The sequence below is a fragment of the Electrona antarctica genome, assembly GCF_951216825.1.
Source record: "Electrona antarctica genome assembly, chromosome: 13".
NCBI lineage: Eukaryota > Metazoa > Chordata > Actinopteri > Myctophiformes > Myctophidae > Electrona > Electrona antarctica.
The window spans coordinates 48,140,025-48,154,240 of NC_136794.1; the positions used below are offsets into that span (position 1 = coordinate 48,140,025).

Genomic DNA, 14,216 nt, shown 5'->3' on the forward strand with positions numbered 1-14,216 from the left:
ACCATGTATGAGGTCACATCTTGAAGCTTTGCTCTGAAGTACTGGTCACATTCAACGTAGGAGGCCAAGTTGCCAACGTCGAAACGCCCACATATCTCTTGAACGTACACCGGTTGCCTGAAATCAAACAACAGCAAAACTCATGTCTCAAACAACTGAAACAAGACACGCTTTTAATTAATAGGCAAAAATATAGTTTTTATTTGTTTTCTTGAGTGTCTTGCATTTTGTCTTGTATTTTAGGTCATTACTTTATATTTATATGTACTCGTTTTGTTTTGTTGCCTGTTCTCTGTTTGTTTGGGGACTACAGATGGAAATGAGCATTCCTTGCAAAATCCCACATAAATTATATACATTGCATTGAACGTGTAGTGTTCATTAATGGACAGGTTCCAGAAGTGTAGAATAGATATTAAGGTAAACAAACATCTCACCTTGGAATGAGCCAAGATACAAAGTTCCCTGGAGCATCTTTCCGTTCTATAGGAGCTTCCTGTATGACAGTCAAACAAATCTATTCAAATTACGTGGCATCTAAATGTGTTTTCTTTGATTTATTTTCTCTTTTAAACTTATAGAACGCATCCTTATTCAGGGCATGACATAATAAGCAAATGTATTTGGTGTAGAGGGGAAAACAAGATGGCCGCTAACAAAATACAGACGTGGGTGTGTAAAGGCTCATACATTTTTTTCGGTGGTGAGGTGACCACCGAACTACAACATGACGTCACGAGCCGCGGTGAAGAGCAAACCACCGCCACCGCCCCAGCCCTTCTCTCTGTTTTTACTCACCACCGCTCAATGTTATTTCAGCTCCGGTGGTCACCTCACCACCGGAGCGGTGGTCACCTCACCACCGGAGCGGTGGTCACCTCACCACCGGAGCGGTGGCCACCTCACCACCGGAGCGGTGGTCACCTCACCACCGGAGCGGTGGTCACCTCACCACCGGAGCGGTGGCCACCTCACCACCGGAGCGGTGGTCACCTCACCACCGGAGCGGTGGCCACCTCACCACCGGAGCGGTGGTCACCTCACCACCGGAGCGGTGGTCACCTCACCACCGGAGCGGTGGTCACCTCACCACCGGAGCGGTGGCCACCTCACCACCGGAGCGGTGGTCACCTCACCACCGGAGCGGTGGCCACCTCACCACCGGAGCGGTGGCCACCTCACCACCGGAGCGGTGGTCACCTCACCACCGGAGCGGTGGTCACCTCACCACCACCGAAAATCCAGACTATGTATGAGCCTTAATGCACATGCCATGAGGTGTTAGCTAGCCAACTGGGGTGGATATTTTAGCTCTGTGAATGTAAGGATGCTCATAGCGCGCCACCGAGTGGCGCGCTATGAGCTTGTAGATCTGCTATTTTTGAAAAGGCGTGAAAATGTGACACAAGTCTTTGAATATATATTCTTTCAGAGTTTCAGTTTTTAACTCAAATCTTTGCTTCTGGGTTCCTGGAACAACATATTTTCAGATGGGGGTCGGAGGCCAATTACATACAATGTTTGGAGTCCTTGACATGAAATATGTTGAGCACCACTGACATAGAAACATAGGTTTTTCAGAAAAACTGTCATTATTTCGAAGAGATTTTTAAATGGGTTAAAGGCTCCGTTAAAACGGCAGGCCAATCACCTGTTCCATGGATGACAATCACATTCAAACACTGACGAATGGCAACTTACCCTCATTTCTTCTAGAAAGGTGTCTAACTGTGGAAGGCTTCTCTTGGAGAACACATAGAAACAGGGACACTGAGGACAAAGGGACAGTTTCTTGGTTTGTTACCAGAGCTTTCATCCAGACATGATTGATTGATTGATTGATTGATTGATTGATTGATTGATTGATTTCCCATTAGAGAATTCTGACTGATAAGCATCTCTCAAAAATACAGTCTCTATTGGCAATGCTAATCTCACAAAGACATTCATTTACAGCAGGGGTTTTCAACAGGTGGTCCGTGGACCACTGGTGGTCCGTGAAGGTATTGCATGTGGTCCCTGACCATGCATTTAGTGATGTAGCACATTCCAAGTGAAAAGTCTGTATTTTCTTCCACAGAACAGTGCACTAAACCTTTTGTGCACTGTTCTGTGGAAGTGTGTCAATGTTATCAGAATTACTGGGAAGTCTGAGGTTAATAAATTCCACAGAAAAGGGAGATAGAATCTCAAGAAGGGTGAAGTGGTGAAGGGTGAAGCTTGGAAATGTGCCCATATAATCATGTCACCATGTGCTATATCTTTGCCATTTTTACTATTATTACTATTATTAAAATAGTTCAAATAGCCAACAAGCTCATAATGTGTGGATGTAGATCGGCTGGTTGAACTATTTTAAAATATTTTTCAAGATAGTAAAATATGGCAAAAAGGTTTAGGGATAAAGTTTAAGGCATGCCCAAGATAGGGCCACATGTGTCAGTACTGTACATCAGTTAAGTCCGTGGACCATCGTTTTAGAAACAGCATTCCATAGCAAGTGTTACGAAAGCACTAATCTTAGCCCATATCCCCACCCAACACAACAGTGGACCCCAGGTTGATCATGGTGGTGGTCTCTGGTTCACAATCAGTTGAAAACCCCTGATTTACAGCAATACTATATACCAGTGGTTCCCAAACATTTTAGCTCAAAACCCAAAAGAGAAATTAGATGTTTGCCCGGGACCCAAACCCACAACGTGGGACCCAAACCCACAACGTGGGACCCAAACCCACAACGTGGGACCCAAACCCACAACGTGCCCCTATTTTCGGCATGTCATTATAGGCCAAAAACGATCAAATATTTACAAAATGTGTTCTAGAATATCGTTTCAGCATGTACTGTACGTAGATGTGTTAGAAGAGGGCTTACTGCTCTCCTAGACGCGGTGTCTGTAGGAAGTGGTTTCTCCTTCATGCAGATCGCCCTCAGGTCTTCATCCACTTCCAGGATCCCATATTTATGAGTCTCTGTGTGGCGAAAAAGACAAAACATAACATCTCCTGTAAACCATTGGTTCTCTGTGTGGAGAGAGTACAGCATTGGTTCTGTGTGTGGAGAGAGTACAGCATTGGTTCTCTGTGTGGAGAGAGTACAGCATTGGTTCTCTGTGTGGAGAGAGTACAGCATTGGTTCTCTGTGTGGAGAGAGTACAGCATTGGTTCTCTGTGTGGAGAGAGTACAGCATTGGTTCTCTGTGTGGAGAGAGTACAGCATTGGTTCTCTGTGTGGAGAGAGAGTACAGCATTGGTTCTCTGTGTGGAGAGAGTACAGCATTGGTTCTCTGTGTGGAGAGAGTACAGCATTGGTTCTCTGTGTGGAGAGAGTACAGCATTGGTTCTCTGTGTGGAGAGAGAGTACAGCATTGGTTCTCTGTGTGGAGAGAGAGTACAGCATTGGTTCTCTGTGTGGAGAGAGAGTGCAGCATTGGTTCTCTGTGTGGAGAGAGAGTGCAGCATTGGTTCTCTGTGTGGAGAGAGAGTGCAGCATTGGTTCTCTGTGTGGAGAGAGAGTGCAGCATTGGTTCTCTGTGTGGAGAGAGAGTGCAGCATTGGTTCTCTGTGTGGAGAGAGAGTACAGCATTGGTTCTCTGTGTGGAGAGAGAGTACAGCATTGGTTCTCTGTGTGGAGAGAGAGTGCAGCATTGGTTCTGTGTGTGGAGAGAGAGTACAGCATTGGTTCTGTGTGTGGAGAGAGAGTACAGCATTGGTTCTCTGTGTGGAGAGAGAGTACAGCATTGGTTCTGTGTGGGGAGAGAGTACAGCATTGGTTCTGTGTGGGGAGAGAACATCATTGGTTCTGTGTGGGGAGAGAACATCATTGGTTCTGTGTGGGGAGAGAGTACAGCATTGGTTCTGTGTGGGGAGAGAGTACAGCATTGGTTCTGTGTGGGGAGAGAGTACAGCATTGGTTCTGTGTGTGGAGAGAGTACATCATTGGTTCTGTGTGGGGAGAGAACATCATTGGTTCTGTGTGGGGAGAGAACATCATTGGTTCTGTGTGGGGAGAGAGTACAGCATTGGTTCTGTGTGGGGAGAGAGTACAGCATTGGTTCTGTGTGGGGAGAGAGTACATCATTGGTTCTGTGTGGGGAGAGAGCACACCATTGGTTCTGTGTGGGGAGAGAGCACACCATTGGTTCTGTGTGGGGAGAGAGCACACCATTGGTTCTGTGTGGGGAGAGAGACAGATGTAGATTTTAGAAAATATTTTAAATACTGGGTCACTGGGAGCTGACCAGTACAACCACAGTCTCCCACTGTGGTCACTGGGAGCTGACCAGTACAACCACAGTCTTCTACTGTCGGTCACTGGGAGCTGACCAGTACAACCACAGTCTCCCACTGTGGTCACTGGGAGCTGACCAGTACAACCACAGTCTTCTACTGTCGGTCACTGGGAGCTGACCAGTACAACCACAGTCTTCTACTGTCGGTCACTGGAAGCTGGCAAGTACAACCACAGTCTCCCACTGTGGTCACTGGGAGCTGACCAGTACAACCACAGTCTTCTACTGTCGGTCACTGGGAGCTGACCAGTACAACCACAGTCTCCCACTGTGGTCACTGGGAGCTGACCAGTACAACCACAGTCTTCTACTGTCGGTCACTGGGAGCTGACCAGTACAACCACAGTCTTCTACTGTCGGTCACTGGGAGCTGACCAGTACAACCACAGTCTCCCACTGTGGTCACTGGGAGCTGACCAGTACAACCACAGTCTTCTACTGTCGGTCACTGGGAGCTGACCAGTACAACCACAGTCTTGTACTGTCGGTCACTGGGAGCTGACCAGTACAACCACAGTCTCCCACTGTGGTCACTGGGAGCTGACCAGTACAACCACAGTCTTGTACTGTCGCTCGCTGGGAGCTGACCAGTACAACCACAGTCTCCCACTGTGGTCACTGGGAGCTGACCAGTACAACCACAGTCTTCTACTGTCGGTCACTGGGAGCTGACCAGTACAACCACAGTCTTCTACTGTCGGTCGCTGGGAGCTGACCAGTACAACCACAGTCTCCCACTGTGGTCACTGGGAGCTGACCAGTACAACCACAGTCTTCTACTGTCGGTCACTGGGAGCTGACCAGTACAACCACAGTCTTGTACTGTCGCTCGCTGGGAGCTGACCAGTATAACCACAGTCTTGTACTGTCGCTCGCTGGGAGCTGACCAGTATAACCACAGTCTTGTACTGTCGCTCGCTGGGAGCTGACCAGTATAACCACAGTCTTGTACTGTCGCTCGCTGGGAGCTGACCAGTACAACCACAGTCTTGTACTGTCGCTCGCTGGGAGCTGACCAGTATAACCACAGTCTTGTACTGTCGCTCGCTGGGAGCTGACCAGTATAACCACAGTCTTGTACTGTCGCTCGCTGGGAGCTGACCAGTACAACCACAGTCTCCCACTGTGGTCACTGGGAGCTGACCAGTATAACCACAGTCTTGTACTGTCGCTCGCTGGGAGCTGACCAGTACAACCACAGTCTCCCACTGTGGTCACTGGGAGCTGACCAGTACAACCACAGTCTCCCACTGTGGTCACTGGGAGCTGACCAGTACAACCACAGTCTTGTACTGTCGGTCACTGGGAGCTGACCAGTACAACCACAGTCTCCCACTGTGGTCACTGGGAGCTGACCAGTATAACCACAGTCTTGTACTGTCGCTCGCTGGGAGCTGACCAGTACAACCACAGTCTCCCACTGTGGTCACTGGGAGCTGACCAGTATAACCACAGTCTTGTACTGTCGCTCGCTGGGAGCTGACCAGTACAACCACAGTCTCCCACTGTGGTCACTGGGAGCTGACCAGTATAACCACAGTCTTGTACTGTCGCTCGCTGGGAGCTGTGACGTTCTGAGGAAACTTGACACATTGAATATCCAAGTGGGATCGATAAATATCTCAACAGAACATTCAGAAGGATACCTTCATCTTTACACTGGTACGACAGAAGCAGACAGTTGGCTTCACTCAGCGACTGCAGCTCACAGAACCTCTCCTTCACCCGACCCAAACTGAAGTCTTCTCTGAACAGCGTGTCCCTGTTTATACAGAGAGGAGACCTTTAATCTATTGACCCATTTTGGGCGGGAAGTACCCTTTTGGTAGCCTGGTATCCAGCCTGCTTCGCTACGTTCGGCGGATTTTTTTTTCTCTCTTCGCTTATCAGTCTGGAAAGCCTCCCATTGGGAGGTTTTGCAGAACTACACTAGAACTACATATGTTACGTAGTCAACGTCGTTGCTGATTGGATGTTGTTCCAACGAATGAGAGTAGCGTTAGGCAACCTACGTCATCAGCCAGCGCCACCCTCCATGCTTTTCACACGCAGTAGCTGCGCTTTGCTATGACGTCTCACTGGTGCTTTGTCCCGCCCCGCACCACAGACCAATCAGAAGCCACGTTAGGTTTCGAAGCTTTTGGCATGTCCCGCCTCCCTTGGAGATAGGAGGCTTTCCAGACTGATAAGCGAAGAGAGAAAAAAAAATCCGCCGAACGTAGCGAAGCAGGCTGGATACCAGGCTACCCTTTTGGTGTTTTAAACATTATGTTATAATTTAGCTATTGAAAAACAGCAGATCTACAAGCTCGTAGCGCGCCACCGAGTGGCGCGCTACGAGCTTGTAGGTCTGCTATTTTTGAAAAAAATCGTGAAAATGTGGCACAAATCTTTGAATATTATATTCTTTCAGAGTGAACGTTTTTAACAGAATCAGAAAACTGTCATGATTTAGAGGACATTTTTAAAATGTTGATGTCAGGTCAAAATGGGCTAATCATCATCATCATTAGAAAAGCTTCTATCATCATCTTTATCGATACCCATTGTAGGACATTTGGTAATTCCATACATACACCACACATTGGGCGTAAAGTTTATGAAAATGGATGGTCATAGTAAAAACCTACCCTCCAATCACAATGACATCATCTTCTATCTCAAAGTGCTTCACTGCCAGCTGCAAGCAGGCGACGGCTCCAAGACGCTCCTGAGGTCGTAAGAAATGGCCTTAGTTGTTAACGGATAAAAGCTGCGTTAAAGTCTCACTATGTTAAAGATGGAGTGCCATGATTTTTTCCCAAACTGAAACATGATCATCAGGTCATATTATAATATAAGGAGGAATACTTTTTTCAAAAAAAGTGTACAGTATTTGTTAAAATGTCGTTTTTATGTGGGCACGCCCACCAGTTCTTTAAGTATGCCTGGTTTGCCTGGTGGGTGGTGATGGGTGGTGATCCACCTGAACTTAAGCCGCACCCACAGCTGTAGTTGTATGATAAAGAGGGAGGGGTTATAGGGGAGGGGCTGATAATGTGATGTCACTATTACTGTTTTTTCCATTGGCACGAGGGTTCAGCCTCCAGGAAGAAACCCTAAATACAAAGGGAATACATCATTGTACATAAAAACGACTCCAGGGTGTCTAATGAAGTACTGTCACCTCATAGACACATGAAAAACTGGAAAAATACAAAAATTGTGGCACTCCATCTTTAACTTTTTACAATGAATTAAATGTGATCTAAACGGTGGTTCTTACATCGTTGCTCCGGGTCTGATCGTTGAGGATGTGGACCATGGAGAACCCGGCCGCCCACTCCTCGAACGCAGCATGGAAGACACTGTTGGTCTGTAGAACGTTACATTAATGTTTGAATGTTCTACCACGAGTGCACATTTTCTTTATTTATTTATTATTATTTTTTTGTGGGTTTTATCCATTTTAATCAATGAAAAGAGCTTGTGACTAAATAATAACCACATTGGATCCATTGGAACACAAGTTATTTTTTATTTTCCTGAAAAGTTATGGTTTTGGACATACAAGGCATGCCACTCAACAGCAACCATACAACTATTGCGTTTGAATGAAACTCATGTTGGACTATTTCGACAGAACACATTCAACACATACTATGTACTTAATTGAAAAGCTCCTCTCGTCCAAGGATGAAGGAGAGCTGCAAAGATGCTCACAACCTTGATCTAATTACAATTTACAATTTAGGCATTTAGCAGACGCTCTTAATCCAGAGCGACTTACATTAAGCAAGAACAAAAAGCATGGGAATACATCACATATGTAAAATGCATTTATCGCGAAACATGCGTAAGCTAAGAACGTGACTAGAACATATCTATATAATGACACTATACATATAAACTATAACTAGAACATATCTATATAATGACACTATACATATAAACTATACATATATGCTATACTATGGTGTACATATATACTATGAAGTGCTATGACTACATACAATGCACTTATTGTGCTACATGACATGCTATAAGTCTGTTTCAAATGCTATATAAGTCTAAGAAGTGCTGTCTAAGGGGGGTAGGGTAAGTGCTATGGGCCATGATGGAGTCTGAAAAGGTGGGTTTTCAGACTACGGCGGTGTCTAAGAGATGCTGGTTGCTGAAGGAGATTTTATTGAAAGCAAACTTCAGAAACATGTCACTCTTCCAATATATCTGGGAGCTGTGTTAGTGTCAACAATAAAGAACTTTATTTTAAGTGCATACCTGCACTAACCAATGTGTATTGAAATTCAATATTCATTGTTCGGCACATTCCTTCTTTGAAAATACACTTAAATTGCTTTGGCAACAACATCTCTTTTAAACTGCTTTGCTGTTAATTGTCATGGGAGAGAGGACGGTACGAGTGCACATTTTCAACACCTGTCCAGTGGCTGAAACAATAATATAATAAAAGGCAAAGTCAATTAAAGATCTGAGCCAAGGCCTCCACAGAGGCCTTGGACTCTGAAGAGGCGCGTCTGAAGGCCGTCCTGGAAGAGCTATTTATTCGGACGTAAAAACAAATCCACTATAATCAAAATCAGACACAATCAGAAACATAATACATACTAATGGTGTGAGAGTTCCACAGTCTCTTGTATTTGCACAAGAGACAGCAGCAGATACCAGTTGAGCTAGTATAAGTCTCCAGACTGACACTGCCATCTAGTGGCCAAAAAATAAAAACAGAACCTACCTTCATACACAAATATAATTTTTAGGCTCTAATAGAACGAAACAAAACGAAAATACATCGCTTGGATGCACCTGGGACGTATCCTCAGTGATGTATCCTGGGACGTATCCTCAGTGATGTATCCTGGGACGTATCCTGGGACGTATCCTCAGTGATGTATCCCAAGGTCACCTGGGACGTATCCTCAGTGATGTATCCTGGGACGTATCCTCAGTGATGTATCCTGGGACGTATCCTGGGACGTATCCTCAGTGATGTATCCCAAGGTCACCTGGGACGTATCCTCAGTGATGTATCCTGAGGTCATCGGGGTTTCGGGTCTCGTGAACATCATACCCCTCACTCGGGTGACCCAGCCGGGGTGATCAAGTCCCGACTTACGTCCCAGTAGCTACCCTCGATCAGACCCACTAGGGAAAGACCAGGGCCACACAATCTGTTGGATCTACTCCGGAACTACTCTGCCGGGACTGTCTGGGAGGTACAATTCTGGCATGTGGAGGGACTAATAGGCTCTGTGGGTTGACTCCTGTCCGGGCCCCTCCTACGTCTCACCAGGTCCACTCCTGCTCTCACCAGGAGTACCGCCAGGACCTGTGCGTTGCACCAGACTCCCAGCACCAGACACTTCACTCAGGAGTGGTGGATTCTTGAGCCGCAATGGTTCTGCAGGCTCCACCTGGGCAACGGTGGTGCTGCAGGCACCGCTTGCGGGCTTGAATGGCCCTCCTAAAGACCTCATCGAAGTTATAAATATAACCAATAATAGTATATAATTAGGAGAAAGCGTGTTAATACTTACAACTACGTAGATGTGTTCCACGCACCCAGACGCGCTCAGCGCGTGCACCCAGTGTGATATCAAAGCACAGTGTCCTACGGGCAGCAGAGGCTTGGCTCTGCCCGACAGGTGGCTGAACTGACCGCTGGCGTCCAGCTCCACGTCCCTCTGCAGCCTCGTGCCGTAGCCCGCCGCCAGGATCACAGCTCTCATCGGAAACACCTGGCTGTAGCCTGTACGTCAATGATAGATGTGTTAAATGGTAAATGGCGCATTTATATAGCTCCTTTATCCAAGGCGCTTTACATAGATTGTGCATTACATTCACCCATTCACACACACATTCATACACTGATGGCAGCGGAAACCATGCAAGGCACCAACCAGCACATCAGGAGCAATTAGGGGTTCAGTGTCTTGCTCAAGGACACTTCGACTGTAACTCTGGGGGAGCCTGGGTTTGAACTGGCAACCTTACGGTTACCATCCAGCTACTCTACCCTGAGCCACCGCCGTCCCCTAGTGGCCACTCTACCCCTGAGCCACTGCCGCCCCCTAGTGGCCACTCTATCCCTGAGCCACTGCCGCCCCCTAGTGGCCACTCTACCCCTGAGCCACCGCTGCCCCATGTGCATGTTGTCATTGAAACAACTGTAGGATCACAGCTCTCATTGGATTGGAATAACTGTAGGATACATCAATTATCCTACAGTTGTTTCAAGGATAACACATTATATATATATATATATATATATATATATATATATATATATATATATATATATATATATAAAATAAGTTATCCTTGAAACAACTGTAGGATCACAGCTAGCCTAAGATTTAAACTCTCATAGAGAATAGAGAAATACATCTACAAGAGTTTAAATCAGCTATCACAGATATCATTGGAACACCTGTACTGTACTGTACTGTACTGTACTGTACTGTACTGTACTGTACTGTACTGTACTGTACTGTACTGTACTGTACTGTACTGTACTGTACTGTACTGTACTGTACGATGACTGACACATGCCTTCTCTATTTAAGCGACCACATCAAACAAGAGGTGGACGCTGGCAAATACTGCGGCATGGTCATGCTGGACCTCCAAAAGGCTTTTGACACCGTGAACCACTCCATACTGGTTAACAAGCTAAAAGCAATTGGTTTCGATAGCACATCAGTGAGCTGGATGCAATCCTACCTGGAGGGGAGAGAACAGATGGTGGAAGTGAACGGAACACTGTCCCCCCCCCTCCCAGTGAGCTGTGGCGTTCCACAAGGAAGCATACTAGGGCCTCTACTGTTCCTAATATATGTAAACGACATGACTTCAGCCTGTGACTGCAACTTGTTCCTGTTCGCAGATGACTCAGCACTGCTGGTCTCGGACAGGGACAAACTGCAGGTTGAAAATGCCCTCAGCTCTGAACTCGGTAGAATCTGCACCTGGCTTGCTGATAACAAACTATCTTTACACCTGGGAAAAACTGAATCCATTCTCTTTGGCTCTATTAGTAATCTCAGCAAGGCAAATGGCTTCTTGGTTAGAGTGGGTGACAATGTTATCACACGTAAAGATGAAATTACCTACCTAGGTTCCATCCTGGAGGCTAATCTTTCCGGTGATAAAATGGCCACCAACGTAATCAAAAAAGTCAACCATAGAACAAGATTCCTCTACAGGATCTCCTCACTGGTCAACAAAAACACCTTGAAGACCTTAACAGGAGCCCTTGTACAGGGTTTCTTTGACTATGCATGCACCTCCTGGTACCACAGCACCTCAAAGGCCCTTAAAACCAGGCTCCAGACTTCCCAAAACAAACTGGTCAGGCTCCTACTTGATCTAGCCCCCCGAACCCACCTCACCCCTGCCCACTTCGACAGGCTGGAATGGCTTAGGGTCGACGACAGAGTACAGCAACTTGCAATGGGTCTGGTCCACAAGATTCGATACACCACCAAGATACCCATGTACCTGTCTAGATACTTCCTTAATGTTAACGAAGTCCACACCCACAACACCAGAGGGAGTGCAACGAACCATGTACAACCCAGATTCGGCACAAACAAGGGACTAAATTCTTTTCGCTCCTATGCCACCAAAATGTGGAACGCCCTACCAACTGTCATTAAGACATGCGAATCCCTTGACTCCTTCAAAACCGCTCTCAAAGGGCACCTACGGATGGCTGCAATTCGAAACTGGCCCCCGTAAAATCTGAATCCCCCCCCCCGCCCCCCCTTTTTTCCCCTCACTGTATATATTTCTTTTCCCTTTTTACCTCCTTTTTGATGAATTCCTGTTCTGTCTATAGAAGTGTCTATTTGTACGTCTCTAAATGTTTTGATGATTTGAACATGGTGGACCCTGTTGGAAACAAGTGTAATGCTTAATTGGGTCGTCCACTCACAGTTAACAGCATTTGTATTGAGTTTGTGCTTGAAATGTACTGTAATTCTGCAAACTGTTAATAAATTCTTCAATCAATCAATCAATCAAACAGCCAGTGTTGCCAGGTTTAGCGAGAGAAATAAGCAACCAGCCTGAACCAGAATGAAAACAAGTCAAGGACACTTTAAACCTATAGACAATCGGCTATTTGAAAATAGCTAATCTCCAATCTACAAGGTCGCAATGCGAGCTTGTAGATCTGCTATTTCCAATATCTTAAGCCAGGGGGAGGGGGAAAAAAACATGTTACAGCCCAAATCTGGCATGGGGCTTCCTGGGACAAATTATAGATTCAGAAGGTGATACGTGGACAATTACGTCCCTTTTTCCCATCACTGCTCATTGTATATGTATTTTTTCCCCCTTTTTATCTCCTTTTATGATGATGTCCTGTTTTTCATGGGTATAGTATATATAAGTGTATATTTGTACGTCTCTAAATGTTCTGATGAATTGAAAATGGTAGACCCTATTGTAAACAAGTGTAGTGCTTTATGGTGTCGTCCACTTACAGTTCACAGTTTTTGTATTGAGTTGTGCTTGAAATTTACTGTAATTCTGCAAACTGTTAATAAATATTTCAATCAATCAATCAATCAATCAATCAAACATCATAATACATTAGGAAGCACTGGCCCACAAATTCACAATCACAAATATTTACTTTACAAGCAACTTTACATACAGAAAAAACAAACACTAAGTAGCTTATAATAAGCAGACGTGGCAACACAACTTTCACACACTGTACACAACACATTCACAACAGGATCAGGAGTTACGGGGAGTTACCGGTACCTAGCTGAGAGAGAGTGGACCGACCTCCTCAACCAGAACCACGGGTTTCATTAATCCTGGATGTTACAATAAAGCGATTCTCTGACTAACTGCTGTAGACAAATATTATTGACTATTTAGCTGTTATTGGTAAAACATACAAACCCAAAGTTGGACTTCAGCCTATCCTCTCTGTGTAGCAGGTCTGGTCTTACACCGGAATTGGTGACCTATTGAATCCGGTCGCGGTTACGTCTCAATTCTATTAATAAAAAAAAATGTTTAATTTCTAGCACGAAACCATATGAAAAATAACTTATCGGGATTGGGCAGCGTTTCAATGCATTGCGTTCATTCATTTCATTAAAAAGGAAAAAAAAGGGACCGAGCGTCACAATATTCTATAGGTTACCAATGTCAATATAACGCCTCGTTTTCTTTCCTCAAGTGAACAAACCACGCCCCGCTGGCACGATGAGAGCGCTGATTGGTTAGATTGCTTCAGGAGTCTGGTCAACTTTCTTGTCACAGACATGTTACAAAATAAAAGACAAAAATAATAAAGTTGACTTGTTTGTTTCTCTGGCAGCAAAGTTTGCAAACTGGACTGGTGACCTGGATGTGACGTCATACACAAGGGCGAAGACATTGAATATTTTAAGTTAAAATATTCATTTTTATTAAGACAAATGTTGAAATTCAAAAATCACACCTGTGTGAAGTGAGGTGCACTCTTGTCATCGTACATCATCCAATAAAAAAATTAATATACTATGAATTAATTTGTCAACTTATGTCTTATCTTTTAATCATGATACAATGTTTAAAAAAAACTCAGCTTTTCACAACTGAATTTATGCAATATATATATCGCATAAATTCAGTTGTCTTACATGATCATGGTGAAAAGCTGAGTTTTATATAAAAGCCCCAATTAAAACAGTTGCACAGTGTTTAGAAAAGCCTATTTGCTTGCCCAAATGACAAATGCTTATCAGAGTTATCATCAAATGTAACATAAGACTAGACACAACTTAAAATTCGGACATGGAATTTTTAATTTAGAATAGCCAATGATCTACTTTCCCCTACACCATGCAACAGCACAGATTTTGGTAGGTTTATAACTAGTTTATACTAGTGCTTAAAATTCATATAACCTGAGAC

General features: G+C 45.0%; 1 protein-coding gene across 3 annotated transcripts in view; it reads right to left on the reverse strand.

Moving 5' to 3' along the window:
• LOC306935432 (glucose-1-phosphate adenylyltransferase) overlaps positions 1 to 13,277 on the reverse strand; it is a 14,857-nt gene extending 1,580 nt beyond the window's left edge. Inside the window, exons 1-9 of one of the 3 annotated variants that reach the window (XM_079518491.1) lie at positions 13,215 to 13,277; positions 9,833 to 10,044; positions 7,561 to 7,650; positions 6,926 to 7,005; positions 5,942 to 6,057; positions 2,879 to 2,976; positions 1,702 to 1,770; positions 438 to 496; positions 1 to 117 (exon numbers count right to left, since the gene is read on the reverse strand). The exon at positions 1 to 117 is cut by the window's left edge and continues 1,580 nt beyond it. In XM_079518491.1, coding sequence (XP_079374617.1) covers positions 1 to 117; positions 438 to 496; positions 1,702 to 1,770; positions 2,879 to 2,976; positions 5,942 to 6,057; positions 6,926 to 7,005; positions 7,561 to 7,650; positions 9,833 to 10,024 — 821 coding nt within the window. In that variant the 5' untranslated portion in view covers positions 10,025 to 10,044; positions 13,215 to 13,277. The other 2 variants (XM_079518492.1, XM_079518493.1) reach the window with 2 other exon arrangements.
• Between the last annotated feature and the right edge of the window lie 939 nt (positions 13,278 to 14,216).